The sequence below is a fragment of the Sphaerodactylus townsendi genome, linkage group LG04 (assembly GCF_021028975.2).
Source record: "Sphaerodactylus townsendi isolate TG3544 linkage group LG04, MPM_Stown_v2.3, whole genome shotgun sequence".
NCBI lineage: Eukaryota > Metazoa > Chordata > Lepidosauria > Squamata > Sphaerodactylidae > Sphaerodactylus > Sphaerodactylus townsendi.
Window position 1 is genome coordinate 146,177,998 of NC_059428.1, and position 15,596 is coordinate 146,193,593.

Genomic DNA, 15,596 nt, shown 5'->3' on the forward strand with positions numbered 1-15,596 from the left:
CATATCCCTCTGATAGGGGGTCAGTGAGGATGGGATCATCATGAGAGCAGGCCGCGTGACAACAGACTCATGAAAAAGGAAGAGCAATGCCAAGGGGGTCAGGATCAGGAAATGCAAGCCACGCACAAGGAAGTGGACCGTGGTGCGGACAAGCCAATGGGCGGAGCCCCAGAGATTCCCTCTCCACCGCGGAATCATCTTCCCACCATCCCGCCGCTGTTCCTTTGGCGTTTCTCAAATCAAATCCGAGCAAAACTGGCAACATACTGGCTTCGCCGGGTTTGATTTGATTTATTCGATTGACTATCCCACCCTCCCCCAGCGCAGGGCGGCTAACGACGTTCCGGGGATGACATCTAATGCATCAGTCATCAAAACCGTCTCCAACCAATCCTAAAAATGTAAAACAATAAATTTCTTCAGTAAACAACTGAAATTCTTATCAACGTCGACGGCGCCGGTAGAGATCTAATTTAAGTCCCAAGGCCTATTAGAATTGATTTCCGTTTGTACTCAGAAAGTTCACACACCCCATCCCCACCCCCTGTCCTGAAACTGATTTAAATTATAATAAGATGGGAGGCGAAGGAATAGATGGACTCGCTGGTCTAGCAGCAGAGACCGTCTCGGAAACAGCTGTCGGAACGGCATCTGTGGGTTCTGACTCACGAGTCCAGAGGTCTGTTGAGTTAGAGAGAACACCTTTAGAAGTCTGACACGAGGATGGTTTGACAACAAAATAGCTGCCCCAGGAGGGGGCCAGGCTAAGCAGGTTCAGCTCTGGTTAGTCCATGGATGGGAGATGGGCAGGGAAGTTCAGAGTTGCTGTGCAGAGGCAGACAATGGTAAACCACCTCTGTTGGTCTCTTGACATGACCTGGATGGGCCAGGCTGGCCAGAGTCTTGCCAGATCTCAAAGGCTAAGCAGGGTCAGCTCTGGTTAGTACTTGGATGGGAGACGGGCAGGGAAGTTCCAGTTGATTGCTGTGCAGGAGCTGAACAATGGATGAACCACCTCTGCTTGTTGGTCTCTTGACATGACCTGGATGGGCCAGGCTGGCCAGAGTCTTGCCAGATCTCAAAGGCTAAGCAGGGTCAGCTCTGGTTAGTCCATGGATGGGAGATGAGCAAGGAAGTCCAAGGTTGTTATGCAGAGGCAGACAATGGTAAACCACCTCTGTTGGTCTCTTGACATGACCTGGATGGGCCAGGCTGGCCAGAGTCTTACCAGATCTCAAAGGCTAAGCAGGGTCAGCTCTGGTTAGTCCATGGATGGGAGATGAGCAAGGAAGTGCAAGGTTGCTATGCAGAGGCAGACAATGGTAAACAACCTCTGTTGGTCTCTTGACACGACCTGGATGGGCCAGGCTGACCAGAGTCTTGCCAGATCTCAAAGGCTATGCAGGGTCAGCTCTGGTTAGTACTTGGATGGGAAACCACCACGCAGTCCAGGGTTGCTTTGCAGAGGAAGATAGAGTCAAATCACCCCTGTTCATCCCTTGTCCTGACCTGGATAGTCCAAATTAGACAGATCTTCTGAGATCTCAGAAGCTAAACAACGTCTGCCCTGACTAGCATTAAAGTGGGAGAGCGCTAAAGAAGCCTGAGGGTATTGTGCAGAGGAAGGCAACGAGCAACCACCTCCGTCACCTTGAAAAATTGACCATAAGTCGGCTGTGATTCCACCACCATCTGCGATGAGCCAATTCTGGAGCAAATTATTTCATCATACATCTGGCCGTGCACGCTTTGAGGCGTCGGCTTCACAAGAAAGGGACAGCTGATCCTACCTTGTTGGTCTCAACCAAGGTACCGCCCTGGGCTTCGAACCACCTCTGCTTGCTGCTGGGTTGACCGCCTCTTCGGCTCTGTCTTCTCGTTTCGTTTACGCCCGCAAATTCTTCCTCTAATTCCCTTTCTGCCCTGCGCCAAATTTACAGCCTTCCTTATTAGTTTGGCGCTCCTTTATTATAGTTTCTCAAAGTACTCCCGGTATGACCTCTAAGTGTCATTGACTGCAGGAGCGGCTGCCTCCGAATTCGTTCGGCTTCTGTAGCTTTGCGAAGTTCCCGGCGCATTGAGAAATAATAGTCGGAGGCTGTACAAGAAGTTTTAGCCGGTCCTGTCGTGACCCTGCGCCCGTCATTATGGTTGGCTCTGCCTACGCACCTTGGCCGAATGTTACAAACGAGGAGCTGTTGTTGACTTGAAAAAAAAGAAAGATTGGATTGCTCTTAATGAGAGAATGATGGCAACACGACGCTTCTGTGCTCATTAGGAGCGTTTTGAGGTTTAATTGGATGTTGTGGGAGGCTGAGGGATGGCAAACTGCAATGGGGGGGTCTCTTAGGCCGCGGGCAATTCTCCCGCCGATCAGCTTGGGTTGTCAGGGAAGGAGGCGGCCGATCCTTTTCACACATTACGGAGCAGACAGGTTGGGTCTTGGTTTCCCTGCCCTGTCTTAAACATAAGCACAATCGCACGCAGGGATGCCGGGACTCCTGAGAGCCAGCGAGGTGTAGTGGGGAAGAGCAGGTGGACCGTAGTCTGGAAAACCAGGCTCGATTCCCCACTCCTCCACCTGAGCGGCAGGCTCGTATCTGCTGAACCAGGTTTGTTTCCCTACGCCGGCGTATGAACAGCAGACTCGAATCTGGAGAACCGGGTTTGATGCTCCACCCCTCCACGTAAGCACCGGGCTCTAATCTGGAAAACCAGATTGGCTTCCCCACTCCTACACCCTTGCTGGGTGACCTTGGGCTAATCACACTTGTCTCCAAACTCTTTTACCAACACCTACCTCACAAGGTTGTTGTTTTGGGGAGAGGAAGGGACAGGAGTTTGTAAGCTGCCTTAAGACTACTTACAGGGGAGAAAGGGGGGATATAAATCCAAACTCCTCCTCCTCCTCCTCCTCCCCCCCCCAGCAATTCCTTGTTGTCATCACCAGCGAGAGGAACTGAACTGCAGAAGTGATGCTGGATGCTCTAAGCCCGTGGTGGCGAACCTTTGGCACTCCAGATGTTATGAACTACAATTCCCATCAGCCCCTGCCAGCATGCCATGCTGGCAGGGGCTGATGGGAATTATAGTCCATAACATCTGGAGTGCCAAAGGTTCGCCACCACTGCTCTAAGCGTTCTTCTAAACTCTACGGCAAAACCGTAGCCGTTGTGCCAGAGTGTCTACAGTGATGTCACTTCTGGGAACATGGGGAGCGGCATCAGCACGTTACCGGCGATGTTGTGACATCACCAGGAAGGGGCCCCTAGCATCCCAGTAAGTTTGCCATTAGTTGCCAGGCCTAGCAACCCTAAATGGGTGTGAGCTGAGGGCTCTATGTGGCACCCAGTGGAATCCGGGACCACAAGGCATGTCCAGATAGAACAGTGATAGCGAACCTTTTCAAGACCGAGTGCCCAAATTGCTACCCAAAACCCACTTATTTATCACAAAGTGCCAACACGGCCATTTAACCTGAATACTGAGGCTTTAGTTTAGAAAAAAAAACGGTTGACTCCGAGGCGTGCGTTAACTCAGGAGTAAGCTTGGTGGTAGTCGATCGCTTTGCTTTGAAGCAACCATGCGACTCTTCCAACGGGTGAATCACGACCCTGGGAGGGTTTACTCAGAAGCAAGCCCCATTGCCAGTAACTGAGCTTACTCCCAGGTATAGGATCATGCTTTAGTTCTTCCCATGAAAATCAGTGGGGTTTACCGAAGCGGCAACAGGGTTACCTACACTGCTTCCCCAAAACTAGGTCTTCGGGTTTAATGCTGTGGTCGAAGCCTTGAGGCAGCCCAGAGTGGCCAGCCCTAGATGTGGAGGAGGGGCGCACCTCTGGGCTGCGTGTGCCGCACAGAGAGGAGCTCTGAGTGGAGTGCCACCTCTGGCACCGTTATATGGATTACGCTACCGCACACTGAGATAGAACGTCAGCCTATCCCGCCAAGCTCGTCGTAAAATCGGCCCTCATGTAGGAGACTTCCGATCTTCCAGCCCAGCCGCGGACTTCTGCCCTTCAGGAGCTGAGCTCTAACTTCAAGCAGTATTAGATGGAGAATTGGCTTCCGGGCAACTCTTTCCCGCTTGCACGCCAGTTCCCGGGCCGTTTGCTTCACAGCTTAGCCATAATCCCAGTAGGGTTGCCGCTCTTCCTCGCCTTCTTCTGCCGCTGAGTTTTCTGGGCAGAGCCGGTGCCTTGAAACGAGCACCTTTCTGTTCTCCCCACTTCTGGGTTTTATATTCGCGTCACCTTTCTTGTTTATTTTTAACTGTTCCATCGGAACTTACGCATTCCAGGGCACTTACGCAGCCGGGTTTCCCCTGGAACTTCGCCCGTGTCTCCGCTGCCATTCGGACGGAGCGAGAACCGGGCGAGCTTAATTATAATTGCTGTTTGTTTGGGAACAGCCGCGGCGTGTTTTTCTCCCCGGCTCTTGAGATCTTGATTTCCTACGTGCGCTTTTGTCGCCTTTCCCCGCCATTAGCTTTGTAGCTCGGCGGCTGGGGCTTCTGCCTCGCCGGCTTTGAAACGCACCCCTTGCTGTTCGCCTCTGGTTTGGAGCCGGTGTTTGTTAGAAAGGTGTTTGTTAAAAGACCTTTCTGTGGGGTGCTAAGGATGGTGTTAGAGGCGCCCTGGGGAGTTCTAATGAATTTCTACCAGAGATTACATGCACTAGATTGACGAAAGCCTCCTGCCGCTCCGCTGGTGTTTGTTTAGGCTGTTTAAATAGGTTTCTGTGTCATCCCCTGAGATTTTTCTTCAAGCTTCTCTAAGTTTAACATGATTTTATGATAAGTGCTCCGAGCTATAACCAGAGCGTGTTTTTGTACATTACAACAAGCCCGGAGCGCTAGGTTTGCTCTGGAATTCACCTTCCTCTATCCACTCCCAACTTTGCAACGACGGTTCCTGCAAGACAAAATCCACAGTTTTCCAATAAGATTGGGCTTCCTAAGGCAGGCGGCTTTATTAGATGAGATTTTGCGGAATGATTTCTTCCCTCACCAGAGCACCTTTTCCAAGAACGATCCTTCAGCGGTTTTTCAAAGGTTTCTTTTCTGTCTGGGCAGCTTTCATCCAAAGCTGTTTCTCTTAGGCCCCTTCCGCACACGCAAAATAATGCGTTTTCAAACCACTTTCACAACTGTTTGCAAGTGGATTTTGCTATTCCGCACAGCTTCAAAGAGCACTGAAAGCAGTTTGAAAGTGCATTATTCTGCATGTGCGGAATGAGCCTTAGAATGTAGAATTATAATCCCTATTATGTGGAAATGTGATGCGGGGAGGGAATATCTCTCTGTTATCCTGCCTCCCCTCCCTAATGAAAATCTGGACCTGGCATAGTGAAATGGAGCATTTAAAAAAAATGTTGGCCATGCTAGCAGGGGCTGATGGGAATTGTAGTCCATAACATCTGGAGTGCCAAAGGTTCGCCACCACTGGTCTAGATCAAGGAAAATAATTGTACCACCCTACTCTGCATTGGTCAGATCTCACCTAGAGTACTAGGTTCAGTTCTGGTCACCACAGTTTAAGTAGGATATTGACAAGCTGGAACGGGTCCAGAGGAGGGCAACCAAAATGGTCAAAGGTCTGGAATCCGTGCCCTACAAAGAGAGACTTAGGGATCTGGGGATGTTTAGTTTGGTGACGAGAAGATGAAAAGGTGACATGACAGCCATGTTTAGATATTTGAAGAGATGTCATGTTGGTGAGGGAACGAAGCTTGTTTTTTCTCTGCATGACTCCAGAGACCCCAGGACAACCAGGGAGTCATGGGGTCAAGGTGAAGGACAAGAGGTTCCACCTAAACATCAGGAAAAACTTCCTGACCGTCAGGGCTGTTCGACAGTGGAATTCACTGCCTCAGAGGTTTTTGGAGGTTTTTAAAGAGAGGCTGGATGGCCATCTGTCAGGAGTTCTTGCAGTCAGTGTGTTCCTTCATTGCAGGGGGTTGGGCTTCATGGCCCTTGGGGTCTCTTCTAACTCTATGATTCTATCCTCACTGTTTGAGAACTTTAGAACAGGAGAAATGTTGGGTATTCATCAAACAGCATTTATTTCATTTAAAAAACTTAGACCCCTCTTTCTCCCACTCAGCTTGGCAAGATTGCCTCATACTGGAGAGATATGATAATGGGACCCAATAGCTTATCTGCTACCTGGTATTAATTCCGCATTTCCCGCCTCTTACTGCTTCACTGTTTATTTGTCTGCCATTGTTTTGAGTGATCTGTTTTGTCTTTTATCTTGAAGGTCCAGTTGTCTCAGGCGTTGGAAGAAGCTGGGAATCAGAAGAAAAGAGCCGAAATGGTGAGTTAGTTTGGGGGGGCTTTTAAAAAAAAATTAACTCCTTTATAACAGAGGGCATCTTGGAACGTTTTCAACGCCGGACCCATCCAGTTTTTTCCATGGCTGAAATTCTTTTTTTTTAGAATGGGGTTGAAAAGACGTGGACCGTGAGCTGACGTGAAGGAATAAACCTAATTGTAGTTCGGCCTACAGCTGCCAGACACCAGTTGGGGCATAAAATTCTCTTGGGTTACATCTGTAGACTACACAGACCAGTTCTCTTGGGGAAAAAATAGCTGGTTTGGAGGATGGGGTGCCCAGCTTGCTGGGAGTAAAGTGTAGACAATTGGGAAAGGCAAACCACCCCATAAACATAGTCAGCTACAGTTTCCCCTTCAGTCATATCTGACCCTGGGGTACCACTGCAAGCAGTGATTTCATAGGCAAGCCGTTTTTGTGGGGTAGTTTGCCATTGCTTTCCCCGGCTATTCTTTACCCCCTAGCGATGAGCTAGGTACTCATTTACCGACCAAGGAATGGATGGATGGCTGAGTTGACCATGAGCCAGCTGCCAGGATATCTGACCCACAGGGGGCTTGAACTCCTGACTGTGTGAGTGGCAGTGCAAGCACTTAACCACTACGCCACGTGGCTCTTAACATACCAGCTGACAACTGAGCCCCATTTCGCCAGGCTTACGGATCGAGTTGTAAGATCAGCCCAGAGTTCAGATGGCCCCCGCAATTTTATTCCCCCTCCCGCGGCACGAATGTCGGTTTGCACGGGTAAAGTGTTGACACGCCGCCGTCAAAAGAGTTTTGCGTTAGAATGTTTTAGCGGTAAGTATCTAATTGGTTGATCTGATAGTGGGGTTTTAATTGTGTGTGAGACTCCTGGAGCCTGGCTTGGGCCAGGGAGGGCGGGATATCAAGATGAATGAATGAATGAATGAATGAATGAATGAATGAATGAATGAATGAATGAATGAATGAATGAATGAATGAATGAATGAATGAATGAATGAATGAATGAATGAATGAATGTTAGCATCACCACTGTGCAGCAGGTGGGAATGTTCATTTGCATTCCTTTCCCTAGTATTAGGTCTCAAACCTTGAAGCAATAGACGGACTCTGTATTGTTAATCAGTAGCATTGATCTGTAGTGTTTACTGATCGAAGCACCCAGGTTGACAAAGCCGGGAGAACCTGGCCTTTGCTAGTCCCTTTATTCCGATGTTAGTCCCCCCTCCCGTTTTCCCAAAGAATGTAAGAAAACAGATTTCCGGAGCCAAGGCACCCCACGGCCAGTGACAAGATAGAGATAAAGCCACCTGGCCTCCTGGCCTCACAAGACAACGGAAACATCCCATTTCCCATGAGACCAGAAGTGTTAGGGGTAAGCCTAGTTATCTATTCAGCGAGTGAAGCCATAAAGGAAAGAGCAAGGACAGAATGTCCCAAGACGGCAGTGCTAACATATAGCAAACTGGTTACATATATCTTGTAGTGAATTCATTGAGCTAGGAATGCCTCTCAATCTAGATACAATCCTCAGCAATATATTTTGTAGGAATTGCAACAGGGCAGGAATGCCTCTCAATCAGCTAGGCGCGCTCGTGACACCTTGCTCCGAGCTCCTCCAATGGCAGAGGAGGACACTGGAAGGTGGCTCCTTGCCCTCTGACCCCTGCTGAGTATATTTCCTTGTGTCTCCTCAGGACAGATGTGGAGTGCGTGTTGTTATTTTCTTCCATCCTACAGTTGGCCGTTCGTCTCCAAGCTGTTTGCGGCTCTCGCACGTGGAGACGTGCCCTGCTTGCGTTTTTAAAAAGAAGAGGGGGAACACTACTTTGCCATTTGTTTAGCCATCCACTGGAGGGCTCTGGGCGTTTGCGGCATGATCGTTCCCCTCCGGTGTGCCGCCGAAACGCCTCCCCATCGTGATTTGCTTCAACGCTTCGGCACTTTCACCCAAATCGGCCTTTCCCCCCCCGAGACGCGTTCCAAGTCGAAGCTTTCGCACTCCTCTGATGTGGATACCTTGTGATGGCCTCTTCCCCGCCTTCTCTCGGCCCCCTCGATAAAAAAAAACCCCTCTGTTTCTGACGCCTCCTTTCTATTATTTCTCGGCAATTGTGTCCTTGTTAGGTTGACGCTGAGCTACTCTGGCTGGGAAAGGTATGAAAATGCTCCTCTTTGCCCTCCGTTCCGACAAATGTTAATATGGCTGTTGTCGCCAGGGCCACCTTCACGTGGGCTGGAGCATGGCTGACGCTGGACAGTGAAGTGACAGGAAAAACCAGATCTCTCCCAAACTTTGTCAGTTTCTATCACGTGGCTGGCTAGACCTCTTAGCTGCTTTTTTAAAAATGGGGGCGGGGGAACTGCTCAGAAAATGACAGCTCTGCGCCTGCCCTCTAAAAAGCAGTTTTCATTTCTGTCTGGAGAACTGGAGGTAGAGAAATGTGTCCCGGTTGGAAGCTGGCCTTATTTTAGAATTGAGCTGAGTAGGGAATCGGGAGCAGCAGTGGCGTAGGAGGTTAATCTGGAGGGACCGGGTTTGATTCCCAGCTCTGCCGCCTGAGCTGTGGAGGCTTATCTGGGGAATTCAGATTAGCCTGTACACTCCCACACATGCCAGCTGGGTGACCTTGGGCTAGTGCAGCTTCACCGGATTTCTCTAAGCTCCCACCCACCTCCCACAGGGGTGTTTGTTGCTGGGAGGGAAGGGGCAAAGGAAGATTGTCAGCCCCTTTGAGTCTCCTGCAGGAGAGAAAGGGGGGATATAAATCCAAACTCCTCCTCCTCCTCCTCCTCCTCCTCCTCCTCCTCCTCCTCCTCCTCCCTCCTCCCTCCTCCTCCTCTTCTTCTTCTTCTTCTTCTTCTTCTTCTTCTTCTTCTTCTTCTTCTTCTTCTTCTTCTTCTTCTTCTTCTTCTTCTTCTTCTTCTTCTTCTTCTATTCTTTATGTATTTATTTGTTTGTTTGTTTGTTTATTTTATTCCACTTCTAGACCGCCCTACCCCCAGAGGGGTCAGGGCAGTGTACATTCACATAAAACAATAAATACAATAAAACCACTTAATATAATTTAATTCAGAACAATCTTCCGCCTCAGCTCCTTATAATATGTTCCTGAATGTGTTCTGGTACCAGCGTGGCATAGTGGTTAAGAGCAGATAGCCATGTTTAGATTTTTGAAGGGATGCCATGTTGGTGAGGGAGCAAGCTTGTTTTCTGCGGCACCAGAGACGAGGACCAGGAGTCGTGGGTTCAAGGGGAAGGAAAAGAGATTCCCCCTAAAAAACTTCCTGACCGTCAGGACAGTGGAATTCACTACCTCGGAGTGTGGTGGAGTCTCCTTCTTGGGAGATTTTTAAAGAGAGGCTGGATGGCCATCTGTGCTTTGCTTGTGTGTTCCTGGATGGAAGGGGGTTGGACTTGATGGCCCTTGGGTTCTCCTTCAGCTCTATGATTCTGTGAGAAGACAATACTGATGAGTAGACATCAGTCTGACACAGTACAAAGCAGCTTTGCTCGTGACAATGTGTGATGCTTGACAACTGTTTTCTTCAGATAACAATGCTCACGGGGGGGGTGGGGGGTGGGGGTGGCAGGCTGGTCATTTGGAGCCCACGCTCAGAATTCTTTGCCTACAATCCATTGCTCCTTCACTTCTTCACACAACACTTCTTCACGCAACGTGTGATTGGTGTTTGGAATATGCTGCCACAGGAGGTGGTGATGGCCACTAACCTGGATAGCTTTCAAAGGGGCTTGAACAGATTGATTGAGGAGAAGTCGATCTATGGCTACCAATCTTGATCCTCTTTGCTTTGAGATTGCAAATGCCTTAACAGTCCAGGTGCTCGGGAGCAACAGCTGCAGAAGGCCATTGCTTTCACCTCCTGCATGTGAGCTCCCAAAGGCACCTGGTGGGCCACTGCGAGTAGCAGAGAGCTGGACTAGATGGACTCTGGTCTGATCCAGCTGGCATGTTCTTATGTTCTTTTTGGGAAACTTTAACCTGTTCTGATAGGTTAAAACAGAGCAGCAAACTCTCCCTTCGCCAAAACACAACTGATTGATCATTGGCCCCTTCCGCACATGCAGAATAATGTAGTCCAGTTTCAAGGCACTTCGTAGCTGGATTTTATTGTGTGGAACAGCAAAATCCACTTGCAAACCATTGCGAACGGATTGAAAGTGCATTATTCTGCATGTGTGAAAAGGCAGTGTTTTCCAGTTTGGGTCAATGTATTTCGATTGCGCTATCCACGATCTTTTGCGTGCTGTCTTCCTAACTCTGAAATCTCCAAGTTGGGGCAAGAGCACGCAAGCAGATCAATAAACAACTCCCAAGTTTTTTAAAGAGTGTGAACCTTTGCAGAGGTTAACTATGCAAACTCGGATCCTGCTTTGGAAACCTCGGATGAGAAAACGAAGCTATTTAGAACCGTTTTAAAGACGCAGAGGGAATGCCGAGAACGGAGATATTTGTTGCGGTCTGCGTTCATATTTTCCTCAATTTAGGACGTGATTCAAATATTGTAGAACGGACATTAATTTGCTGGCGCTGAACTGATCAGGGCTTCAATTCTCCTGCTCCCAATCCGCACCACATATAGCTAGATTGTAATTTACAGCGCACCACAATCGCGGTTCAATAACTGGGCCCTATCGTTTCTCATCAGCTCCGGTAGATCTTAAGTGGCGACTTGCCGACGTTGTGTTAAATCTCAAACAATAAAAAGCTCGTGGCCTTCTTGCAGCGTTCCGACTTTAATATCGGAGTCAGGCATCACGCCCACGTATGGCGTCGATGCTGCTTCCCAGTCTTCCTTTGTTGCTGAAAATGCAGGAACTAGAAAAACACATTTGCAGTCTGATTCTGGTGGCTAAACCCAGAGCTTAAACTCCTGTTGCTGGAAGTTCTCCTTCCAGCCATTTCTTCTCCTGGCTTGTTGTAATATCTGGTGTTTGGCAGAAGGCCATTGCTTTCACCTCCTGCCTGTGAGCTCCCAAAGGCACCTGGTGGGCCACTGCGAGTACCAGAGAGCTGGACTAGATGGACTCTGGTCTGATCCAGCAGGCTCCTTCTTATGTTCTTAAGGCCATTGCTTTCATATCCTGCATGTGAGCTCCCAGCCACTTCAAGTAGTAGCAGAGTACATTGGACAGATGGACTCTGGTCTGATCCCAGCAGGCTCTTTCTTATGTTCTTAAGGGGCTGTTTTCACATTCTTGCATGTGAGCTCCCAAAGGCACTCTGGTGGGCCACTCATGCGAGTAGCAGAGAGCTGACCTAGCTGGACTCTATCTGATCCAGCAGGCTCCCTATGTTCTGTGGCCATTGTCACATCCTGCATGTGAGCTCCCAAAGGCTACCATGGTAGTAGCAGAGTGCTGGACTAGATGGACTCTGGTCTGATCCAGCAGGCTCCTTCTTATGTTCTTAAGGCCATTGCTTTCATATCCTGCATGTGAGCTCCCAAAGGCCACTGCGAGTAGCAGAGTGCTGGACTAGATGGACTCTGGTCTGATCCAGCAGGCTCTTTCTTATGTTCTTAAGGCCATTGCTTTCACATTCTGCATGTGAGCTCCCAAAGGCACCTGGTGGGCCACTGCGAGTAGCAGAGAGCTGGACTAGATGGACTCTGGTCTGATCCAGCAGGCTCCTTCTTATGTTCTTAAGGCCATTGCTTTCATATCCTGCATGTGAGCTCCCAAAGGCCACTGCGAGTAGCAGAGTGCTGGACTAGATGGACTCTGGTCTGATCCAGCAGGCTCCTTCTTATGTTCTTAAGGCCATTGCTTTCATATCCTGCATGTGAGCTCCCAAAGGCCACCAAGTGAAAGGGTGAGCAAGGACTAGATGGACTCCTGGTCTGATCCAGCAGGTGTCTTCTTATGTTCTTAAGGCCATTGCTTTCATATCCTGGCGGGCTGCAGCCCCAAAGGCCACTCAAGTAGCAGCAGAGTGCTGACTAGATGGACTCTGGTCTGATCCCAGCAGGCTCCTCTTCCTATGTTCCCAAGGCCATGTTTCATATCCCAAAATGTGAGCTCCCAAAGGCCACTCAAGTAGGTAGCAGAGTGCTGGACTAGATGGACTCTGGTCTGATCCAGCAGGCTCTTTCTTATGTTCTTAAGGCCATTGCTTTCACCTCCTGCCTGTGAGCTCCCAAAGGCACCTGGTGGGCCACTGCGAGTAGCAGAATGCTAGACTAGATGGACTCTGGTCTGATCCACCAGGCTCTTTCTTATGTTCTTAAGGCCATTGCTTTCACATTCTGCATGTGAGCTCCCAAAGGCACCTGGTGGGCCACTGTGAGTAGCAGAGAGTAGCAGAGAGTTGGACTAGATCAGGGGTAGGGAACCTGCGGCTCTCCAGATGTTCAGGAACTACAATTCCCATCAGCCTCTGTCAGCATGGCCAATTGGCCATGCTGGTGAAAACTGATAGATATTCCCTAACATGGAAAATATCTGAATAGATGGATACTCTGGGTCTGATCCACCATGGGCTCTTTCTTTATGTTCTTAAGGGGCCATTGCTTTCCCGGTCTGCATGCTTGAGCTCCCAAAGGCACCTGGTGGGCCACTGTGGTAAATAGTCACAAGCCTTTTATTGGCATAAAATAAACATACAAAATCCAGCATGCAAAATTTGCCCAGTGGCTGCTCACAATTATGGCTGGTACTAAAATACTAAATGCTAAAATATATACATGGTCCTTCTGTAACTATGGGACATTCCTTCAGCTAAAGTTAACTCACTTAAAGCGTCATGGGATACTGACAGAAACTAGCAAAATTACTGTATATGTGGTCATAATACATAGACATTGGTTGGTATTCATCTAGACTTACGTCTATTATTGTTAGCAGAAATTTTGCTACATTCTCACACACTGTAGAAGTCCATGTTGTTCAAAAGCATAGGTATCATGGAAACATCAGTTAGAGTGTTATACAGAGAGGGGATAAGTGCAGATTGTGACATTCCGATTTTCGCAACCCTTACACAATCAAAGAGGCTATTTCCTCGTGTCTCCCCCTGACCCATATTGCATGGACATAGCCTCCTCTGTTTATCAATTTGTTGATATCTGCCATAGAGCAGCATAGAAGGCGATGAATTGAATCTGGCCAGTGTTAAAGCTCTTCTTAATTTAGGGTTGGTGATCCACTGTAAAATAGTGGCCATGTGTCCTTGTTCAGTGGAATAAGCTTGGGGTCAGGGAGACCACGTTTTCCCTGCATAGCTATTATCCCTTATCCCGATACTCTTGTTCCTAATAGCTTAGTTTTCAAGCAGCTATAGCCTTCTGATAGGAAAGAGGGACTAAACTCTAATGAAAAGCCAAAGAGTGTTGATTTTCCCTCAACTAGTTTCAGCCACCTAGAATTTGCATAGTCAGGAAAGCATGAGGTGTAACAAACTGGAGTGATCCTGCAGATAGTGGATCATTAGCCAATTATCCTGACAGTTCTCAACCAAACCATGCGTGGCATATGATATTTGCCCGAGAGTTCCTAAACATGGGGCTGCATATGAAGCTTTAATTTGGTAAGCCCATAATTTTTTGTGGAAGAAACAGGACTGGGCTGTGTTTATATTTTGTTCATAGCTCCGATCCAAATAGGTGCTCCATAGAGAGCTGAGGCCGCATTGGTAGACACCTTCAAATGGGGATGGTATATACCTGGTGGCCCACAGTGAAAAGCTGAATTGCTAGGGCACTGTTGTTGCTTTGGCGAGTGCTGCTAATTTCCTATGTACTGCTTGAAAATTAAGGTTGCTAGTGGGAGTTATGCCCAAATATTTGAACTGGTTAGCTTGTTCTATGGGGCTGTTATTGATGGTCCATGTATGACGAGGGGGGCTTCTAGCGAAGACAATTATTTTTGGTTTCATAGTTAATTACCAGTTAAGTTCCTCTTACAGTATTCAACACAGCAATTTAAAGAGGCGAGTGAGACCAACTTTAGTGTGGGAAGAAGAGCGGTGTAAAGTCAGCATACAATATGGGCATGTGTTTAGTGCTTGGATTTGGGAACATGCCATTGGCCTTCTGGAGGGTTGGCACTAGATCACTAAGGAATATATTGAACAAGTGGGGGCAATGTACAGCCTTGTTTGACCCCTCTGGTTGTGATGATATTTTTCTGTGGCGGTCCTTTGTTCTTGACTCTTATTCTGCAGCTAGTGCAAGTGTGTGCTGTTTTATAAGAAACAGTAGTCTGGGGTTCATGTGTAGCGCCGTCAATTTTCTCCACAGTAGGGCTCTAGATATGGAGTCAAATGCCCTTTTAAATCCAGAAGGCTGCAAACAGTTCTGTTGGTTATTATAGGTTATACTTTTTGTTAGCTAAGTGTGCACAAAACTGTTACATGATCCAGTGTTGATTTATTTTTAGTGAATCCAATTTGCTCCGGTCCCTGTACTTCTGCTTACTTGACCCAATCTTCCACTCTCCTAAAGGTAGTTTTGCATATAGTTTGCCAATTACAGATAATAGGCTTATAGGGGCCGATAGTTTGAAGAGTTTGTAATATCACCTTTTTGTGAATTGGGACTAGCTATAGGCTTCCAGCCACATCTTTGGGATGCGGCCCGTGTTATTACATGGGTAAATGGAAGCCAGAGTTGTAGCCGCCCTCTTGAAAGTGGCAGAGGCTGGACCTAAGATGGACTCTGGTCTGATCAACTGAGGCTCTTCCGCCTGTTGCTTGCAGGCCATTGCTTTCACCTCCTGCCTGTGAGCTCTCAAAGGCACCTGGTGGGCCACTGCGAGTAGCAGAGTGCTGGACTAGATGGACTCTGGTCTGATCCAGCTGGCTTGTTCTTATGTTCTTAAGGCCATTGCTTTCACCTCCTGCCTGTGAGCTCCCAAAGGCACCTGGTGGGCCACTGCGAGTAGCAGAGAGCTGGACTAGATGGACTCTGGTCTGATCCAGCAGGCTCTTCCTTATGTTCTTAAGGCCATTGCTTTCACCTCCTGCCTGTGAGCTCCCAAAGGCACCTGGTGGGCCACTGCGAGTAGCAGAGTTGTAGCCCGCCACTGCGAGTAGCAGAGTGCTGGACTAGATGGACTCTGGTCTGATCCAGCTGGCTTGTTCTTATGTTCTTATGTTCTTATGTTCAGTCGCTGGCAGTATCTAGTGATAATCTGTGTTCTATATAATGCTTGGGTACAACCTTAGACTGAGAGCAGGCTTCAAACCAAGCTCAGAGAGGGGGGGGGAGGAGGAGGAGGAGGAGGAGGAGGAGAAGAAGAAGAAGGAGGAGA

General features: G+C 48.5%; 1 protein-coding gene across 1 annotated transcript in view; it reads left to right on the forward strand.

The window, feature by feature from the left end:
* Window positions 1-15,596, forward strand: part of LOC125430561 (mitotic spindle assembly checkpoint protein MAD1-like) — a 283,288-nt gene that overhangs the window by 62,477 nt on the left and 205,215 nt on the right. The window contains exon 3 of the mRNA XM_048492541.1: window positions 6,264-6,320. Within this exon, the coding sequence (XP_048348498.1) occupies window positions 6,264-6,320 (57 nt within the window). The remainder of the gene's footprint in view (window positions 1-6,263; window positions 6,321-15,596) is intronic.